Source organism: Hyposmocoma kahamanoa, unplaced genomic scaffold, assembly GCF_003589595.1.
Source record: "Hyposmocoma kahamanoa isolate Upper Pololo Valley unplaced genomic scaffold, ASM358959v1 92, whole genome shotgun sequence".
Lineage (NCBI taxonomy): Eukaryota > Metazoa > Arthropoda > Insecta > Lepidoptera > Cosmopterigidae > Hyposmocoma > Hyposmocoma kahamanoa.
Genome location: NW_020654748.1, coordinates 15,403,030 through 15,427,890, shown reverse-complemented (window position 1 = coordinate 15,427,890; position 24,861 = coordinate 15,403,030). Strand labels below are relative to the sequence as shown.

At 35.3% G+C, this 24,861-nt stretch overlaps 1 protein-coding gene across 1 annotated transcript; it reads right to left on the bottom strand.

The window, feature by feature from the left end:
* Positions 1-2,187: 2,187 nt before the first annotated feature.
* On the bottom strand, positions 2,188-21,936 carry LOC113236629 (protein lin-28 homolog). Its single transcript, XM_026472789.1, has 5 exons — positions 21,542-21,936; positions 6,161-6,288; positions 4,565-4,737; positions 3,240-3,360; positions 2,188-2,531 (listed from the first exon to the last, which is right to left on the bottom strand). The coding sequence occupies exons 1-5, from the start codon at positions 21,759-21,761 to the stop codon at positions 2,442-2,444; spliced, it is 732 nt and encodes a 243-aa protein (XP_026328574.1). The 5' UTR covers positions 21,762-21,936; the 3' UTR covers positions 2,188-2,441.
* Between the last annotated feature and the right edge of the window lie 2,925 nt (positions 21,937-24,861).

Genomic DNA, 24,861 nt, shown 5'->3' with positions numbered 1-24,861 from the left:
AAACTTTTCAGGAAGAACGTCGCAATTATTAAAATACTAATTGGGAGAGGTTTGCTTGAAAGTGCTTGATCACGAATTTTTTAGATACAAAACATTTGAAATTGATCTAATTAAAGATACCGAGTTCTTAGGTTTTCACGACTGTTACATATAGGAAATGAAACTATTTTTTAGGATTTTCAAGCAAACCAACGTTTCGGCCCCTTTGCAGGTCCTAACTTAGCCGTGACCATGAGACCGCGATATCTAACAGAAAAAATAGTTGCATTTGCTAAATGACGACTCTACTTTTTATCAGTCGGTTACATTTGTTCTTATGATTGCAAAATGTAGTTATAATTATAGAAACGAATATCCAATTTTTTATTAATTCTTGCTTGAGCGCTAGTTACGTAACTCTACGCTTGGTGACATCGTTTCGTACGTTGCGCGAATGGATGTCAGCACTATGCTCTATGGAATCGTATGAAAAACGATTCGAGAGCAGGCATAGGTCAATACGTTGCGCAGTATGTGTAAACCTTATCAACCTCTGCTTACGGCTACCACTGCTTAAAAAAAGTACTGAAAAAAGCAACATAACCGTGTTCCATGTTTTTCCTGAAAAGATGCGATACAAGTGTAATCGGATTTACTGCATTGGTAATTTTTATATTCTAATAATAAAATAAGTTATAAAATATTATTGCAACAAAGTTACTTTGACTTTGGCACGTACATCAATCTTCTCTGTATTGTGAAGGAAATTATATATTTCATTCAAACATACATCAAAACTAAGATACTCATATTTTGTTGTCATTTATTTGTATTGCAGATTCTTAATCCATTTTGCACTTTCAAGTTGAAGGTAAACTCTTAAGTTAGTGAAGATACATGCAAACTGAAGGTCTGAAGGAATCAGCGAAGCTTTACGAGTATGAGAATTTTTTTATGGAAAATTTAACATTACTGACCAATGACAGTGGCATGACCTACACAGTACATAACTTGTGTTGATATCAATCTTCACGAAAATACGTGAGAATCTTCTACAGATTAAAATTTAATTCTGAATTTATATTTGTACTCTTATGTTTTCTACGAGGTATTTAGTTATCCGTTAAAGTATACTCACGGATATATTTAGAGGAACGCTGAAAAACGTGACTTAAACGTTCATGTCAAACACTGGCCACATACACAAGAATGTTTAATCGAAAACAACAAGACGATTGTAGTAATTCTGTTTTCAAAATTAAACATTCGTGTATGTTTTGGTTCGTATGAACATTGTTATCTTAATTCAACCTTGCTTTTAGCGTTAAATATGTCCATGACTATTTTACTCGTGATTTGTGTTTATTACCTCCCAATGTGTTACAACCTACAAAATAACATAAAGTCTGTCGTTATATAATATAGCAACAAAATCATAATCATACGAACACACACTTAACTTTGGGTAAATATAATAATAATATACGTAAAATTAACATATTGACACTCGAACACATAAATTTGTACTTACGTTCGCAAACTTAGGTTACATATTGCCTATCAATTAAATAGAGTTTGTACTACGTTACGGATTTGTACTGATCAGTCTTTACTTATTCTTCTACAGTTACTGAATTTAATAATATTAAGTTTAAAAATGAGGTAGGATACTTTGTTCTAAGCCTTAAATACTATAGCACTGAAAACAAAAGCTCGAAAACAGTTGCCTCAAATTATTGAACACAAAACAATATCATAATTACATACTTAAACTTTTGGAATGAAGTTCGCTTAGTTTTTGTTTCGAATTAAGTAAATAATAAAAATTAAGATAATAATAAATGCCGCCAAAAAGTCTAAACGTCTACCCATCTAAGGTAAGAAATCTTAAGATAGACGGGTAATGCATACTGAATGTAAATGAATGAGCCAGAAACGGTACATCAGATCGATTTATTCTGGTGATTATCCAATGATAGGTCTGGGTCAGATACCAATCAAATCATGAAATGTCAAACATGACCTACTAATTTGACTTTAACGCATAATTTCAGCTCATCCGCTTACGATCTTATTAGAAGGTCTTATAAGATACTTTAAGGTTCAACTCACACTGGCGCAGAGTCGAAGCGTCGAGACGCGTCATGTGTTTCGCCTATTCATCTCTATTTTCCAATTATTAATGTACAAGTTTGTGTTACGCAAATATGGAGTCAAGCGTCGTTATGGAGCGCTGTGATCTGGGCGCACTATTGCGAACGTTGAAGCGCGTCGACGCGCGTCGCCAGTCGTTGTAGGTAAAAAACAGGACGCGACGCGAGGCTTCGGCTCTACCTCAGTGTGACTTGAGCCTAAACGTACTGAAACGGAACCAGTACGGTATTGGCTGGTGTTTTTTTAATAGCATAATATTTTATACTCTGTGTTTTATCTCTAGTGACCTAAGAGTACCGGAAGCCAAATTACTGTTGCGGGCTACTCAGGCTGACTCCTTGACTGTCCTGTGAGCTGCCCGAAGTGTTAGACTGTGGGTCTTCTTTCTTCTTCTCGACCTATAACGTTAACGTCCAATAATATAGTAGTTAGAATTTACATAGAAAATAAGCTATTAAGTAAATATGACACAAAGACAAAGCTGTACAAAGGGGGAATGCGGCCAGTATTCTGGGCAACACAGCGAGGACTCAGTTTTATTCCGTTAATTTAGCCCTACTCCAAGTATTTAAGCTTTTAATGTTGGTTGTCCTTCGTAAAAAATTTACTAGACAATCTTATTACTCGGTATCCATTACACGTCATGACGTGTAATGGATGACCAGTAATAAAATTGTTAAACAATGGTTTAACGTGTCCGCATTAGTACCGTCTATCCCGTAATATTATATGTACTCATTGTACGTTTAGATTTGAAGTTTCGTCATAATTTCTAAGTATCTCTGTTTTAGAACGGCCAGACGTATAAGGCTGGTTTCACAGCTGTGCGTACGGTCCGTATGGAATGTCTGCTTGCGTAGAATCCGCAGTGCTCTGAATCGAGGATTTATTTTAGTGCGGATGTTCATGGAAGACAGTCGCCTACGAAGAACGCACGGGTGGCTTGTGCAGAGTTCGCGCGGACTGTGTTCCGTACGGAGCAATCTGCGTCATCGTTACTGTAAAATGATGTTTTAACGCCACACTTGTTACTGTGCTCCGGTGCCCTACGGGACGGTCCGCAGATAAATCCGCACTGCTTTGAAACCATCCTTAAGGATATGTACCTTTACAGGACAGTCAGCAATGAGATGGTCCTCGCTCTTGCAATTGTGACATCTCTTTGGTTGTGGACCGATGCTGCACTTTGCCGCTATATGATTGGCGAATTCGCCGCAGTTGTAACAACTGTAAAGATAACAAAATGTTTTCAATTATTATCTGAAGTTAGCTGCTGGATAGTAATTTATAATTGTATATAAATATTGCGTAGTATTCACGTAAAGCTTTTATGGAATTATGTTTTTGCTTACAGTTTAAACGTCATACTATAGAGAATACTTTCTTAACATTAAAAATCAATTTAGATAACGACTAAGTAATAAGTAAGTGAAATAGGACCTAATATTGTCCCCTGCGGAAACCGAATTCGGAGTAAAGTGGTATAATGAATAATTTTAAGTGCTTTTTTTATGATATCAAGTGACGGCATGTACAAGCGTGCATCTATGGTAAGCAACTCGTCTGCCCATAACAGTTGCAGTGCCAGCTTTTAATCGCAAAAATCTGAACTGAAGTTCACCATGAAATGTCATCACGGTTAACTACACAACCATTAACTCAGCATAGTACTGCGCCCTTTTACGTCGTTTGCTCAAAGAAATTAAAAATACGCTCAAGATTTCTCAGGACAAAAAAAAAACGTTCACCATCGTGGCTACAATCAACTTCGTGATTGTGGTTTCGAGTTACTGTCCAACTCAGCTTATTTTTCTGATTTGACACTTTTGGACTTCTGTTCCCAAACCTAAAAAATATATCGATGACTAGAAATCTTCATCAGTGTTTTGAAAAGCTTGAAGATTTTTTTATATAACTGATAGAAGCTTTCCAAAGGGAAGAAATGTATAGAGATAGATGGAGATCACATGAAATGAAAATGAATGAATGAAAATAAATATTTGTATAGGTATGTAACTTTGCTTTCTTCGTTAGGTCGCGAATTTTTCAATGCACCATCACATGTATGGCGGCAGTACTGCCCTGAACGGATTCTTCCACAACGAGCTCTCTGCTTGTAACTGATTGTAAGACTATCAGTTCAACATCATATAAAATTATAAGAATGTCGTATCAAATCGTTTTTATAGTAAATTAATTTGATAAACATTTTATACAGCTGTATTAAATATTTTTACGGCATTTCCTGCCGCTGTATATAATGTTAATAGACTTTTTGGACAGCATTTAAATACGTTTAAATGACTAACCTTCGTATTAAACGAATCGTATACCATTACCTCTGGAACACCACTTCGAAATTTTACAACATTTTTATGGCAAATTCCAAGAATATTGTCAATTTTATACCACATAAAATTTAAAAAGTTACCGAATTTTCCGGAATCGTTTCTTAGAAAGTGGTCGGCGATGCGAGCCCTGGCAATCTACAGCGGAAGGCCCGGACACACGTGTGGCCTCCAATCCCTTGTCGGACTCCTTGCACTCGAATTCCACCTCTTCCTCGTCGCCCAGAGACCGGAATCCTGGCATTTGGATGACGCTCTGTAATTAGAACACTTTTTAATTTAACACTTAAACTATTTAATTATTTCCGATTTGATGTACTTCGTGTTAAAATGCAACGACGACACTTATATTGTCCAGAACAATATTGAGCTGAGGGAAGGTTTTATCTTTATTATTATTTTTTATTTGTAATAAGTTTCTAAAACTATTAGTTACAGAAAGTTAATGAATAATCATAAAATAGTATAGTAGTAGCGAGTCTATGACACTGAAACGCTAAAGTCAAAATAAGTCATCAGAATATTATTTCAAAGGCTTATTACTTAGTGTAATTTGATATTCAGGTATTGCTGTATCCATGTGTGGGTATCCAACCCACGCAATACCTGAGGTCTGATGTGATTCGCGGAGTCTATGACGAATGGTTCTTTATAAAAATTCGTATTAATATATGTATTGTAGCTCCACACTTTCAGAAACTTATCATTTATGAGAAAAAAAATCAACCTTATCGACATCCAATAACATAGTCTTGACCTAATATAAATTTACCGCTGCAATGAAGCGAAGTACTAGTTTGATGGCGCAAATGTATAGAAAAAACATCCGGCCTTGATAAGCCGAACAAACAAACAAGCGTACTATCGGGTGAACCGCTAGATACGCCACCATATCTTGTGAATGGATTTATTTTTCTACAAATTCTATTATGACTCACTACAAAATAACGCACGCGAATACGTTGTTTCATGTTTTGTTTTTATAATAACTGACTTTTGTTCTTTAATAGCGGCGATTCTTTTTATGTGTCTTAAATTAAAGTGTTTTTTTTAAATTCATGTTCCCGAAATCCAAAAAGAAATTTATCATACAATTCCAATAAGAATTTATAATAATAATAACTTTTTTTTGTATAGCAGTACTTTAAAACTAAGTAAAGGTTGAAACGTTACAAGATAAGACGCCAGACTCTCAAAGTAGGGTAACCTGTAAAATGCCTGCCTACTGAGAATGTATTCCTCCTGTCCTAGGGTCGTATTCCAGAACTCTACTCAATGCTCAAGTCAGGATTTGAGCAGACTTGAGTATGATTTGAAGCACTGGAAATACGACCCTAATGGCAAGGACATGAATATGATTTTCAGTGCTCACTGCAATACTCATGTCCTGACTTGAGTGTTGAGTAGAGTTCTGGAATACGACCCTTAAACAACTTCACACTAATACAGGATACAATAAAGTATATTCTCAAAATAACGTCACATATTCTCAAAATGATGTCTATATCACTTTTAACAACGATACATGAAAATATAGAATAACGTGTGGTTTGAAATTAAAGGGCCTCTAAATATTTGTCATTCAAAATTCGAGAATAATGCGTATTACGCCTCAAATTCACGGACCTTTTGTTTAGTGTGATCAAGCCAATTGCCTTGACCCATAAATTTGTTGTTACCTGATGTACGAAGACATCCTGCCCGCCGTCTTGCGGCGTGATGAAGCCCCATCCTTTCGCGACGTTGAACCATTTGCAGCGCCCGCGTCGTGTCACCCCTGTCACCCCTGTCGACCCCGCGCCCGCACCTGCAAGCAAACGTAAATTGTTATCTACCGCCTTTATCAGTAAAGTAGTCAATTGCCTAACGCGTGCTACTTTTGCCCGCTGTAGCTCTTTAAGATATAAATATTTTTTTAAATAAGCAAGGATGTAGCAACTGCCGCTTTACACTCCATATAAAAATTCAATAAAGGACATTGTTAATCATTATTATGAATACAAAGAACACACAGAAAAATTTGTTTTTTTTTTTACGTCGACCTGGTCGACATTACAACTACTGGGCGATATAACTCGATGTGCCGAGGTCGCTTATCGAGGTCTTCAATAAACCCAGGAGGGTGCTGTGATTTTTGGAGGAGGTTGGGTGGCACGAGTAGGACCTTGCACCCACCACAAGCAAAATAGGCGCCTGGACGTCGAGTTGCAGACATCAGGCCGTTACACCATACCATACTCTTTTAAATTTTTGTGCAAAGAATGTTCGTTTCCAAAAACTGCTACTATGTTCGCGAAATATCGAACTGTATAGAATAATAATTTGACAAGAAAGTGAATAGCGTTACAGTCTGACGTAGAGAAATCAATAGTTGGCACAATTTGACATTTAATATCTGATACCGTGGGTGTTCCACATTCATGAGCTAATTCATTTCGACTTTGAGTGCAGTATAATCTAATAAAAGTAATAACGCTTTGACTGCCTACGTCGACGGAGATTTTTCAAGAAGGAAAGTTTATGATTAAAAACTGACCTAATTTTTGATTAACTACAGTATTTAAATGTAGTACCAGGATACATTTTATTAGAAAATAAATAATGAGATTGCATTAAATGAATCGTCCCCTTTTTATAAATGCATACTGAAATAGACATTTTACCGTTCGGGAATCTATTAGCAATAAATAAGGCCCACGATCGTTTACTGTACATACTAAGAAAGGGTACACTATTCCCCTTATCGCGCTCCTAACAAAAAATAACGTGGGAACCGAATGAAAGAATACTCTGCTGTTTATGTCATTTTGTTGAATTGAAAGACTTATAATTTAGGCATATCAAGTTTAAAATAGGTTAATTTTGGTCTCTCTTGCGAATAAATAAATTAGTCACGTTACAGGGTTAACGAGCAGTCATCGTAAAATGAGTAATCAATGAAACATTTCCGCATCTTGTAATAGTACATATTTTTGGCAGATTCTTTAAAAGCAAGACGATAATAAGTGGATGACTAAGAATCTCTCACAACATCTTTACAATTTAGTTTCGTCCCACAAATAACAATTTGAAATTAGTTAAACTTAGCTTCAAAGATTTCAAAATGCGACACAGTACTTTCTATTTTGTGTCTTACCACAACCCTATACGTTTCATCGTATATCTTGAAAAAGTTGTTGTTTTCTCTATAGAGATCCACCATTCACCTATATAGTACTACAAATTCAGCTTTCAAAACAAAGCAGTATAAAATAGCCGCACATTCCATGGTCTTATACAAAACCCATGCATGGTTATTGGCAAGCTTGCTAAGTCGATATATACATTTCTGTGTGCTGGCATGTAAGCTAAGCACAGTATTTCGGGCGGCGGCAGCGGTAAAAGCGAGTTGATGGGTACACGTGGCGACGACGGCGCGGGGACTCAAAGAATGTCCGGTATTTAGGTTGCGTTTCTGGTACTTCTTCATTCATCGCCGCAGCACTGCACCTAGCCGGTATACCGCACAACCTGCTTCGGCACACGCTCAATATTTATCATTCCCTACACAGCATTAATGAGAAAGCGTTAAGACCTGTTCCAAGTTTTACATGGCTTGCGTTTCAACACATGTTTTAAAGATTTTTGATGAATTCCGCATAGCTCTGGTACCTATTGGTATCCCAAGTGACATACGTCTACCGACGATAAGAACGGAATTTTCTATCAATCACGAAATCATTAGTTATTAATTTATTACGTATAATGTATGAATGCGCGCATATTTTTCACTTAAAATTGTAATAGCCATTCATAACTTTCTACATGACATGTGCATTGTTGACACCTTGACAGTCATCGGCATTACCAGAATTGCTATTATGGAATTGTAAGTTAGAAAGTTAAGTTCTTCGCATAGCTCAGGTATTGTTAAGTAAGTTATTAGATGTTTTATCTAAGAAATAAGTGCGGCAGCGAAGGCGCGCAGTAGCGGCGCGAGCGCATGCATCCAAGTCGTGTATCTGTTTTGTTTACCCAGCATGGTGCGCGCAAGTCGCTTCACGCTTCACCTCTCCCTCCGCTGCTGCCCGCATCTACTCATTCCTCTCTACACTTTGGAATTTCAATGCAGCCAAACTTTTTATGTATGCGTAACTTTTGATCGCATTCCTTTCAACCAGCGCACTTAGCTTTAGGTGTTCCGTTCGAAAATACTACATTCATATTTATGTTACGAGTTTTCTTCGTTAAACAATATTTGCAAAATGATCTCAATATTGCGTCGCTATTATATTCTGAACTCTTTATGTAATCCTGCAATTGCTATGTAAGTTTTTTTTTGTAAAAGACATAATCACAACTAAAATCTACTTGATTATCGGGCAGCGAAGAACACAAATATCTACAAAACACAACAAAAGTTATTTTTGCTACCAAAAAATTACAAACTTTCCACGTGACAAAAACATATTTTGCACGTGTTTTTGCTATCAATAGATAAAGATGAAAATAAAAACAGCCCCCACGACATTCGGCAGCCAACTAAAGTTGGAAATCGTGACAATTCCGGTTTATTGTTAGTTCATGCAGCTATTATACTATTTCCAACATGAGTTAATTTAAGCTCATGTTATTTTAAAATCAGGAAGGGGAAATTCTACGCATATTTTAAGGTACATTTTACTGTTTGTGCTCCCTATTTCGATGTCTTATTATAACACGATTATGCATTGAGACCATTATTAGTTAGCGGGCAGCTATTCCGAATCATCATTAAATAACATTTAGATAGAGTGTTAAGAAATGAGAATTAAATTTTGACATAGAACTTATAAACACTCATAACATATATAACACAATACCACTGAGTAGGTTAAAATAACTCGACAAATCTTACGTGTCTACTTAAGTTGTAGATAGAAAAGTAAATTTGTTGACAGTTGTGCATCAACATCGTAGACTCTTTAAGGTATTTATGGAACATTCAAATTTTTCTTTTTATCTATCGATAAGATTATGTGTATGCCATACCATATTATTTAAAATTTCCTGAACAACTACGATTACTTATTAAAGGAACCGTCAAAAATTCAACCTTATTTATTAAATGACTATGTTTATCGTGTCAAAACATAGTCAATTTACGTGGCAAATACTTGATTCAATAAGACATTTTTAGTTCATATACAAACCCTCATTTGACCAATGTCGTTTACTTTGACCCAATAAATTACCCTTAAATCTATGCCCAGCAGAGCAATATAATTGAAAACGGATGCAGCATAAGAACGAGACTAACACTGATGCAAATTACAAACCATTAACGTGTAATTGAGGAGGCCATAGTAAATGAAAATGCTTTAAGTCATGATACAGAAGCAAATTATGTTTTAATAATAGATATATCGTTCAAAGTGACACGTGGTTAAATAAAAAATATAAGATTTTCTTGCTTTTCTCTATAATGTAACCTAAATCAAACCTAAATACCAAAATTAATTATCACTTTGCATAAGTTTCCGAAGGAATTGAGAAGATAAAATATCGACAAAACATCCTAACACCCATGTAGCTAGTGCCCAATCCGTGTTTAGCAGGGGGGTGTTTAGCATCCAAAACACTTTTCTATGATCGCGACAGCCATGCGAAGCAAACAAATGAAATGGCCTACTACCTAAAATGGTCCCACCATTCACTACTATTTGCTGTTATCAATCGTAGGTATGGAATTCGAACGTGAATCACCGTCAAGTGGCGCTTGCGCTTCGGGATCTTAAGCTAAGTGTGAAAGAGACGGAGCAATGTACCACTATTCAGATTTAATTGACTGCCTACGAACTCGGACCCAGCTGTAGGGAAGCGACGTAACGTTACTTAACATCGACTTTCTAAAAATTCCAATAGTTCTTCAGTAACTCTCCATGAATAATAAGCACATTTGCCTTTGGCGACTTTTCGAAACTATGGCGTAGTTATAGTACAAAAAGTTTAGCGAGTACGTAATGGGATGATTCATATTACCTACGTATTTCATCACGATAAAATCAATTCGAATTGATTAATCATTAATCCAAACAGACCGCAGAAAGAGCACCACTAAAGTCACTTATTAAAATGCGTGAAAAATACAGACTGTAAACAAAATTTGTAGTTACCATGAAAATATCGATAACTCGTTCGTCACTAACTTTGGTATGTCCACGACAAAAACACGTAGTGGAAGAGTGGTGGGGAGCGAAGAGATTAAGGTCCTTCCGAAATGCAGGCGGTTCGACAGCACAAAACTTCTTTCACAAAAACAGACAAATATAAATAGGAATAAGAACTAGAAATATAAACCTTACCACCACAAGATTAGAGTGGAAAATTAGACAGTCACACATATCTTTTCGTATAGGTTGCAAGTGAGTCGCACGCACGTTCTAGCGACTAAAACGGAATCGTCTAGTAAACAATTACTATTTGATGCGTAGACCTCGTATGATTAAAACTAGAATTGCGACGTCATTTGTTTTTAATTTGATAATATGACTACTAAATGAAAACACACAGTATTAGTTACACGCAAAATCTAAATGAGGCTGAGACTTTATACTTAAGAAAATGCATCAAAATAAACAAATTCTAAATTATAACAAAGTTTAAAAAAACACAGTAAAGATATTTACATTTCACATTTTTATTTACATTTACATTTGCATATATTAGTATATTTATACTTGATATTGTATCATCGCTCAAGGCACTCACTAATTACAGTGTTTATAATTAGTGTTGTTGATCAACACGATACCAAATAAACATGGTACGCATATGTGCGACATAAATGAAACGAGACTATTAACCTCAATTTGAATAATTTCAATGGTGCTAAAAACAATTGTCAGTGATTGTCTTCCCGGGAGTGCGTACTACAACACATCCGCTCGATAAGGGCCATGTCAAGTTCCAATGCAAGAACAGCTTTTGACGTAAGTCGATTATGCGCGCCCCCCTTTCAAACCACGTGTATAGACGGGTGAATGTAACAAAACATGGGAAATACTCAGCGCAACTTAAAATCGTAAAGTGACATAAAAAAATTTAAAAAATTTGAGAATACTTACTAGAAGACGGAACTGCATTTCCGCCTTCCCTTCCGCTCATAGTAACTAAAAATTCTTAACTGACACCACAAATATCACCTCTTTGGAATATCCATCGTCTAAATTCAAGGCACTGTTTTTACTAAAAGTTATCTGGTGTAACAATTACACATTTAATAACAACTTATAAACTACCAAAATTTGTAGGGTGCATGAGAGCTGACGCGCGTGAGCGCGAAGCGGCCAGCGACGCGTACGCAGGTCGACTGCATCGAAAATGAGTGGCAATGGTGGAGTCGACGGGCGCGGTGATGCGGTCCGTCCCTTCCCGGATATCGTCAAGCAAGTAGTTTTTAAAATAGAGAAGTTAACGGAACGTGTGCACCGCCCAAAAGCGCCGGACACTTTGCTTTACTTACCCTAAATCGAAATATATCACTTGACGGTAAGGCGTCAACAACATGCTTACTGGCTATCATGCCACCATTCATATCTCTACAATACAGCGGAACAATAACGCTGAGTCGCACTGACAGCCAAACTCGAACATTGGCCGAAACAAAACATCTAAAATCTAAACTTTAAACAAAAAAATAATTCCTACTGCAACCCATCTAAGGTCTAGCGGACCACGAAAGGCGACGGCGATGCACAATATTTGATGCTCTACATCAATTCAAAGGAAAATTTTTCTAACTTTCGTTGTTCTGTTTTCTTCACAAAAATTGTCATTGAAACCAATTTAGTAGAACAAAAAACAATTTGAATAACTATGTATCTATTTACCCTTCACTGGACACGAACACTCTACATACGTATTGTGTAGTATAATTTTACGACCGCTCGGGTTTCATAATGCTATCTTGATACTGTTTATGTCAAATGTCAATACAATACACTTTATAATGTATTTGTTTACGATTTCCAAAGATATTTACGTACCCACTACGATTTTTGTACGTACTATTCTTTAGACTTTGCAAAATTAAATTTTAAAGCATAATAAATCTTACATCTCAAACAAAACAACTCTGGCAAAACAAATTTGACAGGTAGAGCAATCACAATTGAATTTCATTGCATTAGTAAATTTTTGTAGAAATTGAAAAAACATCAAGAAGTTTTGATCGCTGTAGTTTATCGGAATCAACTTTTAACGGAATGTGGAGTTTGCGTCGAACTTTATTCAAATCGAGATACCTACTCCGAACTCCGACTTTATGAACGGAATGAGAAGGTACTATTAGATGAATTTAGAGGTCACAACATCTTCGAACCAAGTTCTCATCGTGGTGAAATTTTCCATAAATACTTCCGCTCAAATTTGTAACGACATTGATTTTATTACTTAGCGACGTTGACCACCCCTTAGATTACAGCTGTACTCACACACAAGCGTATTACGTACACATACGGGCATCAGATAAGAGTCTCGTTTTATTTATAATATTATTACTTTCTTTAATTTCTTTTATTAACTCTGTAACCATCTTCCTCATTTCTATCAATGCGAAATAAAGCAAAATTTAGGAGGAGGGTTGCCCTAAAACGCGTTACCCCTTCGCCATGTCACTTTCTGACGAGTTGACCCATTGTGATCGATCTAATCCATATGTGATTATGCACTGACAATACACACGTCACAAGACGAGTTTTGGAAATAAAGGAACCCGAGTGATTGTTGACTTTCTCCCAATTGTCCATCCCTCATGTGCTAGTTAGCAATGTAATAAACGCTTAGAATATGTAACGGAAAACTTAATGTAAGTCGCAATTATTCCCATTGTTAATCATGACTTATTCTTATTTAATAAATTCAATTTTATTATGATAAAAATACTCCATAGTTCCATGTTAGTTGAGTCTATTTATATCTAGTTAACGTTCCCTTCCACTGATATCCTCTTAAACAAACTCATACTTCAAAGAGAACAAAAGCCGCCAATACCACGTAAATAATAACATTGTTAAGAAATGGAAAAACCAAAACAACAAATTAAAAACTATAGCCTTATCGCCGGCATAACGGCAACGGAATTGTATCCTGCTTATTTGAAATTCTCTACAAGCTAAAATTACTTAATATTAATGAAATAATGGTCATGTCAAGATATTAACTAACATTAAATTAAATAATATTTGTTTAATAAATCTTCAAAGTACAATGACTACAGAATTCTTCCTCAGAAGCTGAACACCTTCACCAATTCTCACAAACGTAGTATATGCACTCAGTGGGGATTTGTGGTAAAAAAATCATCACCATGATATTAATAATAGGTGCCAAGTACCTTTGTTTACTTTCCTTGCCCGTAAAAAGGGGAAAAAACAAGCAACTTTTTTATTACACATTTAAATATATGGAAAACACAATTACCTATGCGCCGTGGTGTTGATTTGTTGTAGGCGTTGAAAATCAATCTCAACCTTGGTGGAGATTTTTCCCACGAATCTCCACTGCATAGCAAGTACTATTTTAGTGGGGATATGAGGAATTTCATACTTTTTTCTTTTTTACGAAATTTTCTTCTCCCTGTCTCCAATTATCTGTACTCAGTTATATGAATAATACGGTGTATGTACATACGTATCCAATAATAACAATTGGAGGTCTAGATCCTGTAAGCAAGTACCTACTATCTAATTTTTTGTTATATTATTATAATATAGAGTCAAGAGCACATTAAGTTTGGCATTTGAAATTTAAATACAACTCTATGTCATTGAGATAAAAACGGTTCAAACTACTAAACATCAATCTTCTTATTAAGCTCTCTATACCTATGCTAGTTTAGTACCCTGGTAGATGATATTAAAATTGTATACGGTGAAGACATCTATCAAATATATTACGAACTATAATAAAGTACAACTTACGTTGAAATTAAATTTACTACGCAGTATTATAAGTGAACCAAAGGTGGCGCTCTACATGGTACTTTTTGACGCCATCTATTTTAAAATTAGAGAATTTCTAAGTGGGGTAAAAACTCTATACCCAGCGAACAAAATGTAGAGTAAAATTTCCGCTAGAGGGAGAAAAAATTGGCAAAGCACGTGCCTCACATTCGAAATCGACCGCTTTATGTATTGTTGTGTTTTTGATAGGCGTTTCCATTGAGGGGTGGTGCTTGCCGACCCTAATATAAAAGTAGGTATAATCAAACGAATCGATTTGGTTCTTTTCTTGGTACCGAGTAATATATTCTTGTTAGAACTTAATTACGCATACTACTACAACTAATTTCTGAGTTGCAATTTTTTTTGTAAATATTCTAAACTACATATTAAGCTGCTTATCGTCAAGATATTTTCGTAATAACGTAATAAAATATATATAATCCTAAATAAACGATAACCTTTCACCTTAACTCTACTGCTCATTGAGAAGGAATGACGTAAAATCAATTTTAATCCTGCTCTGAATCTCGCAACTGATTCGGGTTCTCATGTATGATTCGGAAGGCCACGACATAGTACTACTGCATATGCCTTTGATACGAATGCTATGAGCGAATATAATTATAATTTGTTTGCACATTGATGTTACGTTTTTGAGTCTTAATCAATAACATACCGATTGTCCTCTAAATCATCAGTAACAATCTGTTCAAACTTATGCCAAATCAAAAAAGATCAAATTGAAGCTCAGCTTACGCAACGACCTCCTTCGACGTCTATCCGCGAATTGGGGAGCAGCACCAGATGTCCTACGAGCAACGGATACGGCAATGCGTTTCTCTGCTGGCGAATATCCATATCTGGTAAGTTATAAGCCTGCACAAGCTAAGCTTGTTGACGTAGCGCTCAACGAAACGGTACGCTTAATCTTTGGCTATCTCAAGCCAACTCCCTTCAATATGGTACATCCACTAACAGTTATTGTACCACCATACGTGCTTCGGGATGTAGCATGCTACACGGAGTCAGATGACACCCTCTGTATGACCACCAAAATCCACGAGCTCACCGCAAAAGCCGTAAAAGTTTCCGGCGCGCCACAAAAGCCATAAGTTTCATAATCCTTGAAGAGCAACTATCACTAGATAATAAGCTGCGGTGATCTATGTGGAAGTCCTTGAATCGACTTCGTGCTCAGGTAGGTCGCTGCATAGACAATATGTGTAAATGAAAGTTTAGAGATGCTAGTCTAACCCGATGTGACTGCGGTGCCCCAACACAGTCCATTCAGCACTTGCTCGTATGCCCCTCCTGCCCTTAAACCTGTACGAGAGAAGATCTCTACGCAGCCATGGATGGCGCAGTCACGACGGGGCAACATACTACTCAAAGGCAATATAGTCCCAAAATAAAAGAAGCATCGATACGATAAGAAGAAGACCTTATAACAGCGATACGTTATAACCTGGTAGAGACCATGAAATAAGTTCATAAAAGCCGCGATTAACGCTACAGACCGTGACAGGTCAGCGAAGTTATAATTGGAAGAGTGAAAATTAAACTCAACGCAAGCTCCAAGTTGAGAAGAGGCAAAACTTTACTATTATGACTAACAATAACCACGTTTAACACTATAGACGGTGTAGAGCCACAAAGTACAACATAAATAACGGTTAAATTAAATACAAATTAGCGGCTAATTATAAATAATTATGCAAGTAAACACTCGTATTTATTTACTTTTCCCTAATAAGAATATCTCTATATTCAAATTAAGTGTATGTTCCTAACATCATTTCGTTGGAAAAGTTAATTTCCAAAAACAAATGTTATATAACTATGTTTTTATTACAGATTTATGCAACACTATCTATAATACAATTCAAATTGACACCGTTTATTGTAAGACAAAGTTTCATCAGGGTGTACTAATGTGAAAACAAACAAAAGAACCGAAAAAGTAAACATTAAACTAACGGTGAGTATAGTCTCATACAATGGAACATGATCGGGCAGTCAACCCTACCACCCACAACGCAAAGAATGTCAGTTATGCTGCAACCGAGATGGCTTAACAAGGAGACAGCTCTATGAGTATGGCATGGGAGCCATACGTGTCAACTTCTATCAATATAAAAATGTAAACAAAGGTACCATTACAAAAAAAAAAAATTGTGCAAACGATGCAATTGCGTCAAGAAAACTTTCATCAATTGTGGTTTTGTTTGTCCATTAAGTACATTAAACCTGTTGCCATTACAAATCAAGTTCTTTCATACAAAAAAAAAATATTCTTTTAATAATGTCAATTGCTACTATTGGCTCTCGAACTATCGCCTGCAGCTGACGCTTGCAGTTGAACTCTCGACTGCATGCAATTGATATTTCAACTGGATGCAGTTGATCGCGACTGCATGTAGAAACTGCAGGTGTGCAGTTCATCTGTTGGCAGTCTAAATCGCGAATCTGTTTCTCGTAATAAGCATCATAAGAAAACACCTTAACATGTTGACCAGTGGTGTTACGTTAATATTTCCAAGTCCATTAATATACAATTTAAAGAGCTGTGGTGAGATTTCACTCTCCTATTGTGCTCCATACTTCGTCCTGTACAGACTCCAAGACTTAGACTAGAAGCGCAATTCATTTTTCTCCAAAGTAACTCATTGGACATGCATTGGACACTAAATCCTTCCTTCAGCGAATCTAAGCCATCATAGATTAAAATCTTCCTGTCTGTACAGTAATGGACAATACGCTTCAGGCACAATATAGCAGTCTCTATACATCCCAATATATATATATAAATATCTGAATATAAACTGTGCTCATTTACTTCACGTGTCAAAGTCAAAGTGAAATAATCATTTATTCCATAGGTAAAATTTTTATACTTGAAAACGTTATTTTATTTTTAAGCTACTGTTCGTTCACTATGCTGACCTCTCTGAGAAGAACAAGCAAGAATCTCTAGAGATCGCTCTTTTTAAATAAACTTAAATGCTATATAATAATACTTTTTGAATCATTTTTGTTTGAATCTAGACTCAAGGTGTCTTTCCATACATATGTATCTAACACGTAGTCTACAATTTTGTAATATGACGTGTCAATTAAAATACTTTTAATGTAGGTTATTCAAATTTAACACACTTTGTATTCTGGGCAATGAGCAATAAATTGTTAACATTAAACCAATAAACTACCCTTGAAAAGGGTGTCATTAATATTGTCATTAACTGTTTGTTTTAAAAATCAAGGATGTGTCAGCAAACAATAGTATTTCGTAAAGGTCTTTAACAAAGAATGGTAGATCATTAATATAAATGAGAAATAAGAAAGTTCCAAGTATTAAGCCCAGCGGAACACCCATTTTTACCGGACAACCCAAAGAAGTCACTCCATTTATGTCTACTTTCTGAATTCTACCGTTAAGATATGACGAGACAATTCCCAACGCCTTGCCACTTACTCCGTAATATTCCAGCTTCCTAATAAGAGTAATATGATCCATGCAATCAAATGCCTTTGAGAGACCTCTTTGTGACCACAGAAATCCCAATAGCGTTCTGGGACCTTTCCCAAGCACCAAAGATATGTTTTAGTAGTGCTACCTCCGCATCGCTAGTCGATCTAGCACTAGTAAACCCATATTGTTCACTATGAAAAATATGAATCCTACCGAAATACGACAGTAGCCGAGTCAACATAACCTTTTCGAATATTTTACTTAAAGATGGTAGAATTGAAATGGAAGTATAGTTACTAGAATCAACTTTCCTACCGCTTTTGAATAAAGGAATAACCTTACCGTATTTCATCAAATCGGGAAAAATCCTTCGTCAACGCACATACTGGATGCATCAGCTAAATGTGGGGAAATTAGATAAATTACCGACTCTATAACTTTAGTCGATATGCCCCAGAGATGTTCAGTTTATTTAACATGTATACATTTAAAAGCTTTAATGATATATTTTGAATTAACTTGATGAAAATTAAACTCACTGCCACAAACTTTAACATTTTTCTTTAGGAAATCAATAGCACGAGATGGAGAGGAATTTAATGATTTTGTAGTGTTCACGGCGATTCTCGAAAAGATTGATTCAAAAGCTTGATTTAATAAGTTTGCTGTCTAATTCTAGAACTATATCTCTATCATGTTGTTTAACCCTGTCTGACTCTTTATTTATTATACTCCAAGTAGTTTTAGATTTATTTTTCGATTATATAATTTTATCGCTGTGAAACAACCTTAGCAGCTGCACATACTTTTTTAAATATTTTTGAATAATTTTTAACATATTCTATAACACTGGAATTAGTATTATAACACATACAAACGAGACCTACTCTTATGAATGCCTACTGTTACCCAGTCATTGAATTTAGTCTCCCTGTGGAAAGTGGGTGTTTTCGATGTAAACACGTTATCAAATTAATCTTTTTGCAATTAAATATCGTACCATATAAAATATTTGGAATTTCCGGTATATGGGGGAGGGAATGTAAATTATTGTCGATATTCTTTTGAAATCTAGTGATTCGTTTTGTAGTAATCGAGAAGTAATGTAGAGAAATTGGTCTACTTTCTTGCTCATTTTACAATTAAAAGTAGCCAATTGGCCACTATGGTCTGATCTTAAGCAATTTATTATTGATTTAGATACAGCGTTTGTGTTGCAAAAAATGTTATCAATACAAGTAGACGATGAAGCAGTGATGCGAGTTGGTTCCAATAAAAAATTGATCAAGTTAAAACTTTTAAATAAATTAATGAATCTTAAAGAAGTAGAACAGTTTTCCAACAGGTTTACATTTTAATCTCCACAGACTAATATGGTTTTTTTAGTTAGTAAAATCTCTTTTAAACATTCCATGATTAATTCAGACTCGTTAAAGAGGGAGGCCTGTATATACATAAGATCACAAACTGATCTAATTCCACACATGAAATCTCAATAGTTCGTTTAAAAGAGAGATCTGTGATATCCTTACGCTCTTTAAATTTTACATTACGCTTAATAGTAATCATTGATCCGCCTTTACTTAAGTTCTTTCTTATGAACGAGCTAACTATTATATAATTTTCCACGTCGTTACTTCCTTCGTAGTGTGTTTCAGTGTTCTGTTACACAAAACACGTCAACGGAAATATCGTTTAAAAAAAGACTTATTTCTAATGTGTTGCCAGAAAAGCCTTGAATGTTTTGATGAACTACATGAAAAAGATTAGACTTTTCTGTTGTCGTGTTTTCTAGTTTAAATGTTGGTTAGCAATAAGTAAACTGTTGCTACTTAGAGTAGGAGCATTGTTGTGGGACTGTATTCTATCCAAAGTAAGTACGTAGGCATAACATAATAAATGTGATATAGTACTAGTTAGTAAAATTTGAGCTCTTCTTATGGAGAAATCTGCTTTTTTCCTACAAATTATTAATAACTGCTTCCGTAGCCGAACGGTTACCATAACGGACATTTTGGTTTTTTTTTATAATATCAAGTGACGAGACGAGCAAGGAAGATGACGACTGCCACGCAAAGGTTCCAGGTTCGATTCCCGGGCCGGGAGAAATATATGTATGGTCTACATTTATTTTCTCTCGTGAGTTTGGTTGTAATTTGTGGTTGTCTATGTGTGTGTCCATGGCATCCGCGATACAGGGTTGTGAGGGTGTGACCTCCTTACATCGTCTTTCTACCTTTTTATCGCCTTTCCTCCGGTTCCTGGCCACTCGTTTTTAAATTTTGAATCATCATTCTGATTTTGTTTCGTTCCACCGTCATTCCCTACTAGATCGCGGTAACGAGTACGTCTGCACTTCAATTTTTGATCCGTTTACCAGTTACCAACAATTTCTTGTGCAATAAACATTTAAAAGATCACAAAATAATATAAAACCGGAATAAATATTTATAAACCGGATTTATTTCTATTATTACTTTTTTCTTTTGAATTTTGAACTTTAAACTCGCTAAGCAAGATGTGTGGACGCTGCGGAGTCTGAGGAGGCTACTACACTCTCCAGGCTATGTTCCATCCTACAAGACGTACTTATGCGGTGTCAGCAGGGATTCCCTAGGGCGGGCTTAAAAAAATTGTTATAATATAATTAATGGCTGAGCTGTACGGCTAGCGTCATTGACGGATACTTTAGTGGACTTTCCGAGAATGCCAGTATCGGCATTCGGATAAAAATGAACGAATTCCTATTGATGACTCAGATGATAATTGATATTGAGCAAGTCTAAAATGTGGCATCTATGATCAAAGAAATCAGAATTATTGTAGTTGCGTGAGCATTGACATCAAAGGCATGTGCAGTACCATAACTAGATTCTACACAAATTTGATTCAAATGTATTCCATAGCATTTAAGTTAATTTGAAAAAAGCAATCCTTCTTCTTGCTCGTTCATCACAGGAAAGTCAACACAGTGAGCGAGTAGTACCTTAAAAATTTACGTTTTCAAATGTAAATTTACTTTACCTATAGAAATATACTTGGACTTTGTTTTCCTATTTACAAATGGGAATTCAAAATAGCTGCAATGTCTAGATCAAAACAATTTGTTATATTTCATTCCTCTTAAATTGCCAATTAAGGTTCAAGTGCAATTTCGTACATCATCATCACCGTATAACGTATAATGATACGCCCCACTGTTGTGCACATCATGGTTTCTCGATGCAGGTCGGGAATTTCAAACGTTTTAAAAGGTTTGTGAGCCGTCTTAGACATTCACATTCTTTGATGTTTTCCTACACACCGTTAGCAAGAGGAATCACTACTAAACACTCATAAATGTACTGACGTCACAAATCAAAGGCACCTGTCGCCTTTACAGATATTCGAACGATCGACCTCTCAATTAAAGAGCAATCGTCCTCACGTTGAGCTACCAGTGTGCTAATCAGTGATGGTAATTCAGTTATCTATGTATTACTATCTGTGATAGTAATTTAGTTATCTATATGTTACTAATCTGTGATAGTAATTTGGTTATCTATGTATTACTAGTCTGTGATGGTAATTTAATTCTCTATATATAAAGGAGATTATTAATAAAGAGTCACCAGCCAGATACTCACAATTTCCATTATATTTAGGTGAGCCACCGTTGACGGCTCCATTGACGGCACCGTTCACAGTGCTATTTACCACCTGTGCAGCAAGTTTGGTGGAAGAGGCTTCGGCACTGGAGCTGGCCCATGCAGCTGCAGCAGCTGCAGAGGCTGCCGCTGCCGCCGCCGCCGCTGCGCACACGCTGCACTCTGTAAGAATAAGAAAAGATACATATTCATAAAACATTCTTAACCATTTATTAACTCAAACAAGACACAAATCTCCTTTAGAAAATAAACAAGATTGTTCAGACTCTTGAGCAATAGAAACTGTTCTACAGGAAGCCTAGAGATACATAATAATATCATAAAATTCTAGAAATGTAATGAAAATTGTTATGAAACATAAAATTAAACATTTTAATATAGGAGCATGTAAGTTCTTTAGTTAAAAATTAAAAGAAATATAGAAGTAATAAAAATTGTCTGTTGTATTTTGTGTATTGTTATTTAATGTAATAAACATATTTGAATTGTACGTACACAGCTTTTTGTCAATGTCGTATGTTAGTATCTACATACATATACATTATGTTGTTTATTTAAGATTAATTTTTTAGTCTAATTTAAGTATATGTTGCAAAGAGAAAACTAACAATACGAATACATAGTAGATATTATTATTTGAGGTTTAAACCTACACAATCCTTTTGTATTAACTGTTAAATTCAGTAGGTAAATTAAACACATCATCATCACATCATCACCGTGATCCACGGCCATTAATAAATCGCATTGTATTATTATAAGTAAAACCATTTTCAAATTTTACTTTTTTATACTATTAAATTATGAAAAAAATAACATTACAACAATTTTAAGTCGCCGAAATAGGCAGAAGCCACCAAACTTAAGTATGTTACCAGTTACAGCTGCGGATGATGATATGTAGTTAAAAACCTAAGACAAAGGCAACCTAAGCCAATTGAACAATTTTTAGCGTGCACTAAATTTTATTTTTTGACGTAATTCAAAATTAGGTACAAATGTACATAAGATGCGCTCACCCTTCATGTATGTCGAAAGCCCCTTCTCAGCAGCTATGACCCTGTCAATTCTAACCACTCAAAAACTTCCATACATTGTCCGTACAGCCCAAAACATAACTCAATAAAAAATATAATAACACTTGACAACGTCACTTGGGAAAAAAATATAACACGGACCTGCGCGTTTGAGACGCACGCTTCCTTACGCACTTTTCATTGATTGAGAAGAATATTGATTTATTTTGATTATTATTTGTATGATAAATGCTAGACATTGGTGGTATACATGTTCAAGAAGCGATGTGTGGGGCGATTGGCGTAGGACTGCGTGGTGCGTTTTGCGACGACACGATGTACACGCGCGTAGATGGGGACGCTGCCCGCATTTACTACTTGTAAATAGTACCCCCCGTGCCCTTGTATTGATACGCATTTATTTTTGTTATTTCTAAAAATCAGCGTGGATAAAAAAATTATGTGGTGATTGTTGTTTAACAAATTCAGTATGATTCAGAAAATTTTAACTTTATTAACAGTGCGTAGAACGCTCATTTTGTTGACGCACAAATCGATTTCAAATACAAAGAAACACTGCTACGACATTATAAACAATAATTTTCCTACGCTTTTACACATCGTTACCAAAATTCAAATTAAATAACGTAACGTACGAAACGCGAAAATGTATATTAGGACAATTGTTTTTGAAAACACTTTAACAACTAATTGCAATGTTAACGGTCTCACATTTTATTTTGTGTGACTGAGATTATTATAATATTTATTATATAATAATATAATATTTGAGATTATTATTATATCTCTCCATATTTATTCACTAGTTGAGCATCTTTGCTACAGTGTAATTTTACCTGGGTAATTTTCAGGTTAACTTTTTGTACATAATTTAGGTGGAATTTATATTATTTAAAAATTCTAGAATATTATTTTTAATTATTATTAAATATTTGTGTGTAGTATCCCGAATAATTATTTTATATTTCAAGATAACATACTTAAATAACAAAAATTGCCGGCGAAATTAGATAGAGAAAATTAACCGGAAAATTAAAAACCTAATCAATTGAGTATCTTTTTAATAATAAAAGTAAGGTAAAACATTAACTCAATTCGAAGGAAGCCGTTTCTTTCCATTATCGATTTCATTTTAATCTATTAAATGGGACATTTCTTGCTCTTCCTTGCAATATTCTTTTGACTTTCTTTTTAAAACATTATAGGAGTTTTTTTTTTCGAAATCATATGTTTCAATCATTGACCGTCGGATAACTCACATTCTATAGGCTAATTATATCATATTTCTTCTTTTTTGTTAAAAAATTATATTCTTATTAATCTTACTTTTCATTATAGGAGAAGGTTTGGTTATTTTTTTATTTATTTTATATGAAAGAATATACGATACTAGTGTCTATTTAAGATAGAAATTAGAATTACATGTCAATGTTGCACTAAATAAAATTTTCAAAAAATTTCGTTTTTAGTTCTGCAGGTAGATATGTTGTACGAAGTTGCTGAATAGACAATTAAATTATTTGTATTGACTAAATAAATGTGACAAATACATTAGGATCTAGTGTCGTCGGCCATATTTGTGGGTCCAGAACGCATGCGCAGTGCGCAGTGCGGAGTGAATGCAAACAGCCGGCCGGCGCACATCTGCTGGTCAGCTCGTGGACACAATGAAGCGATACTGACACCATCTTGTTAGGTTACACTGGGACAATTCCACTTCTTCACAATTCCACAGATCATAATATTTAAATATTTCACAAAATATACCTTACCTTAGTAGCAGTACCATGGTGTCAAACCAAAAACACTTCAAGTCTCAGTACAACATTTTGTAATTTCATTACAACAAGAATGTTTCAGTTATTGTCAATGTAAAAGAAGTTTATTCGGTTTTCCACAGAAACAGCTAATTTTTCAAGGTAATTTCTTTAATATCTTAATGTATAAAGTAAGTTAAATGTATCATTGATGTTGTTAACTTAAAAATTTTAAAAAAAAGGTAGAGTAGAGCTCCTTTTAAAAGAGTTGATTCAGAACATTACAGGACTGCCACCTTAATTACCTATTTCTGCCACCAAGCAGTAATGTGAGAATATATGTTTCGGTTTTGAAGGGTAAGGTGCTGGTGAAACTACAGGCACATGGGACTTGTCAACTTATGTCTCAGGGTGACGGGCGCAGTGGCACTGCCCCTCAGACCTTTGTGATTTAAAGCACTGAGTGGTACTGCAACTATTATGGACACGCGTGTCGCTTACCACC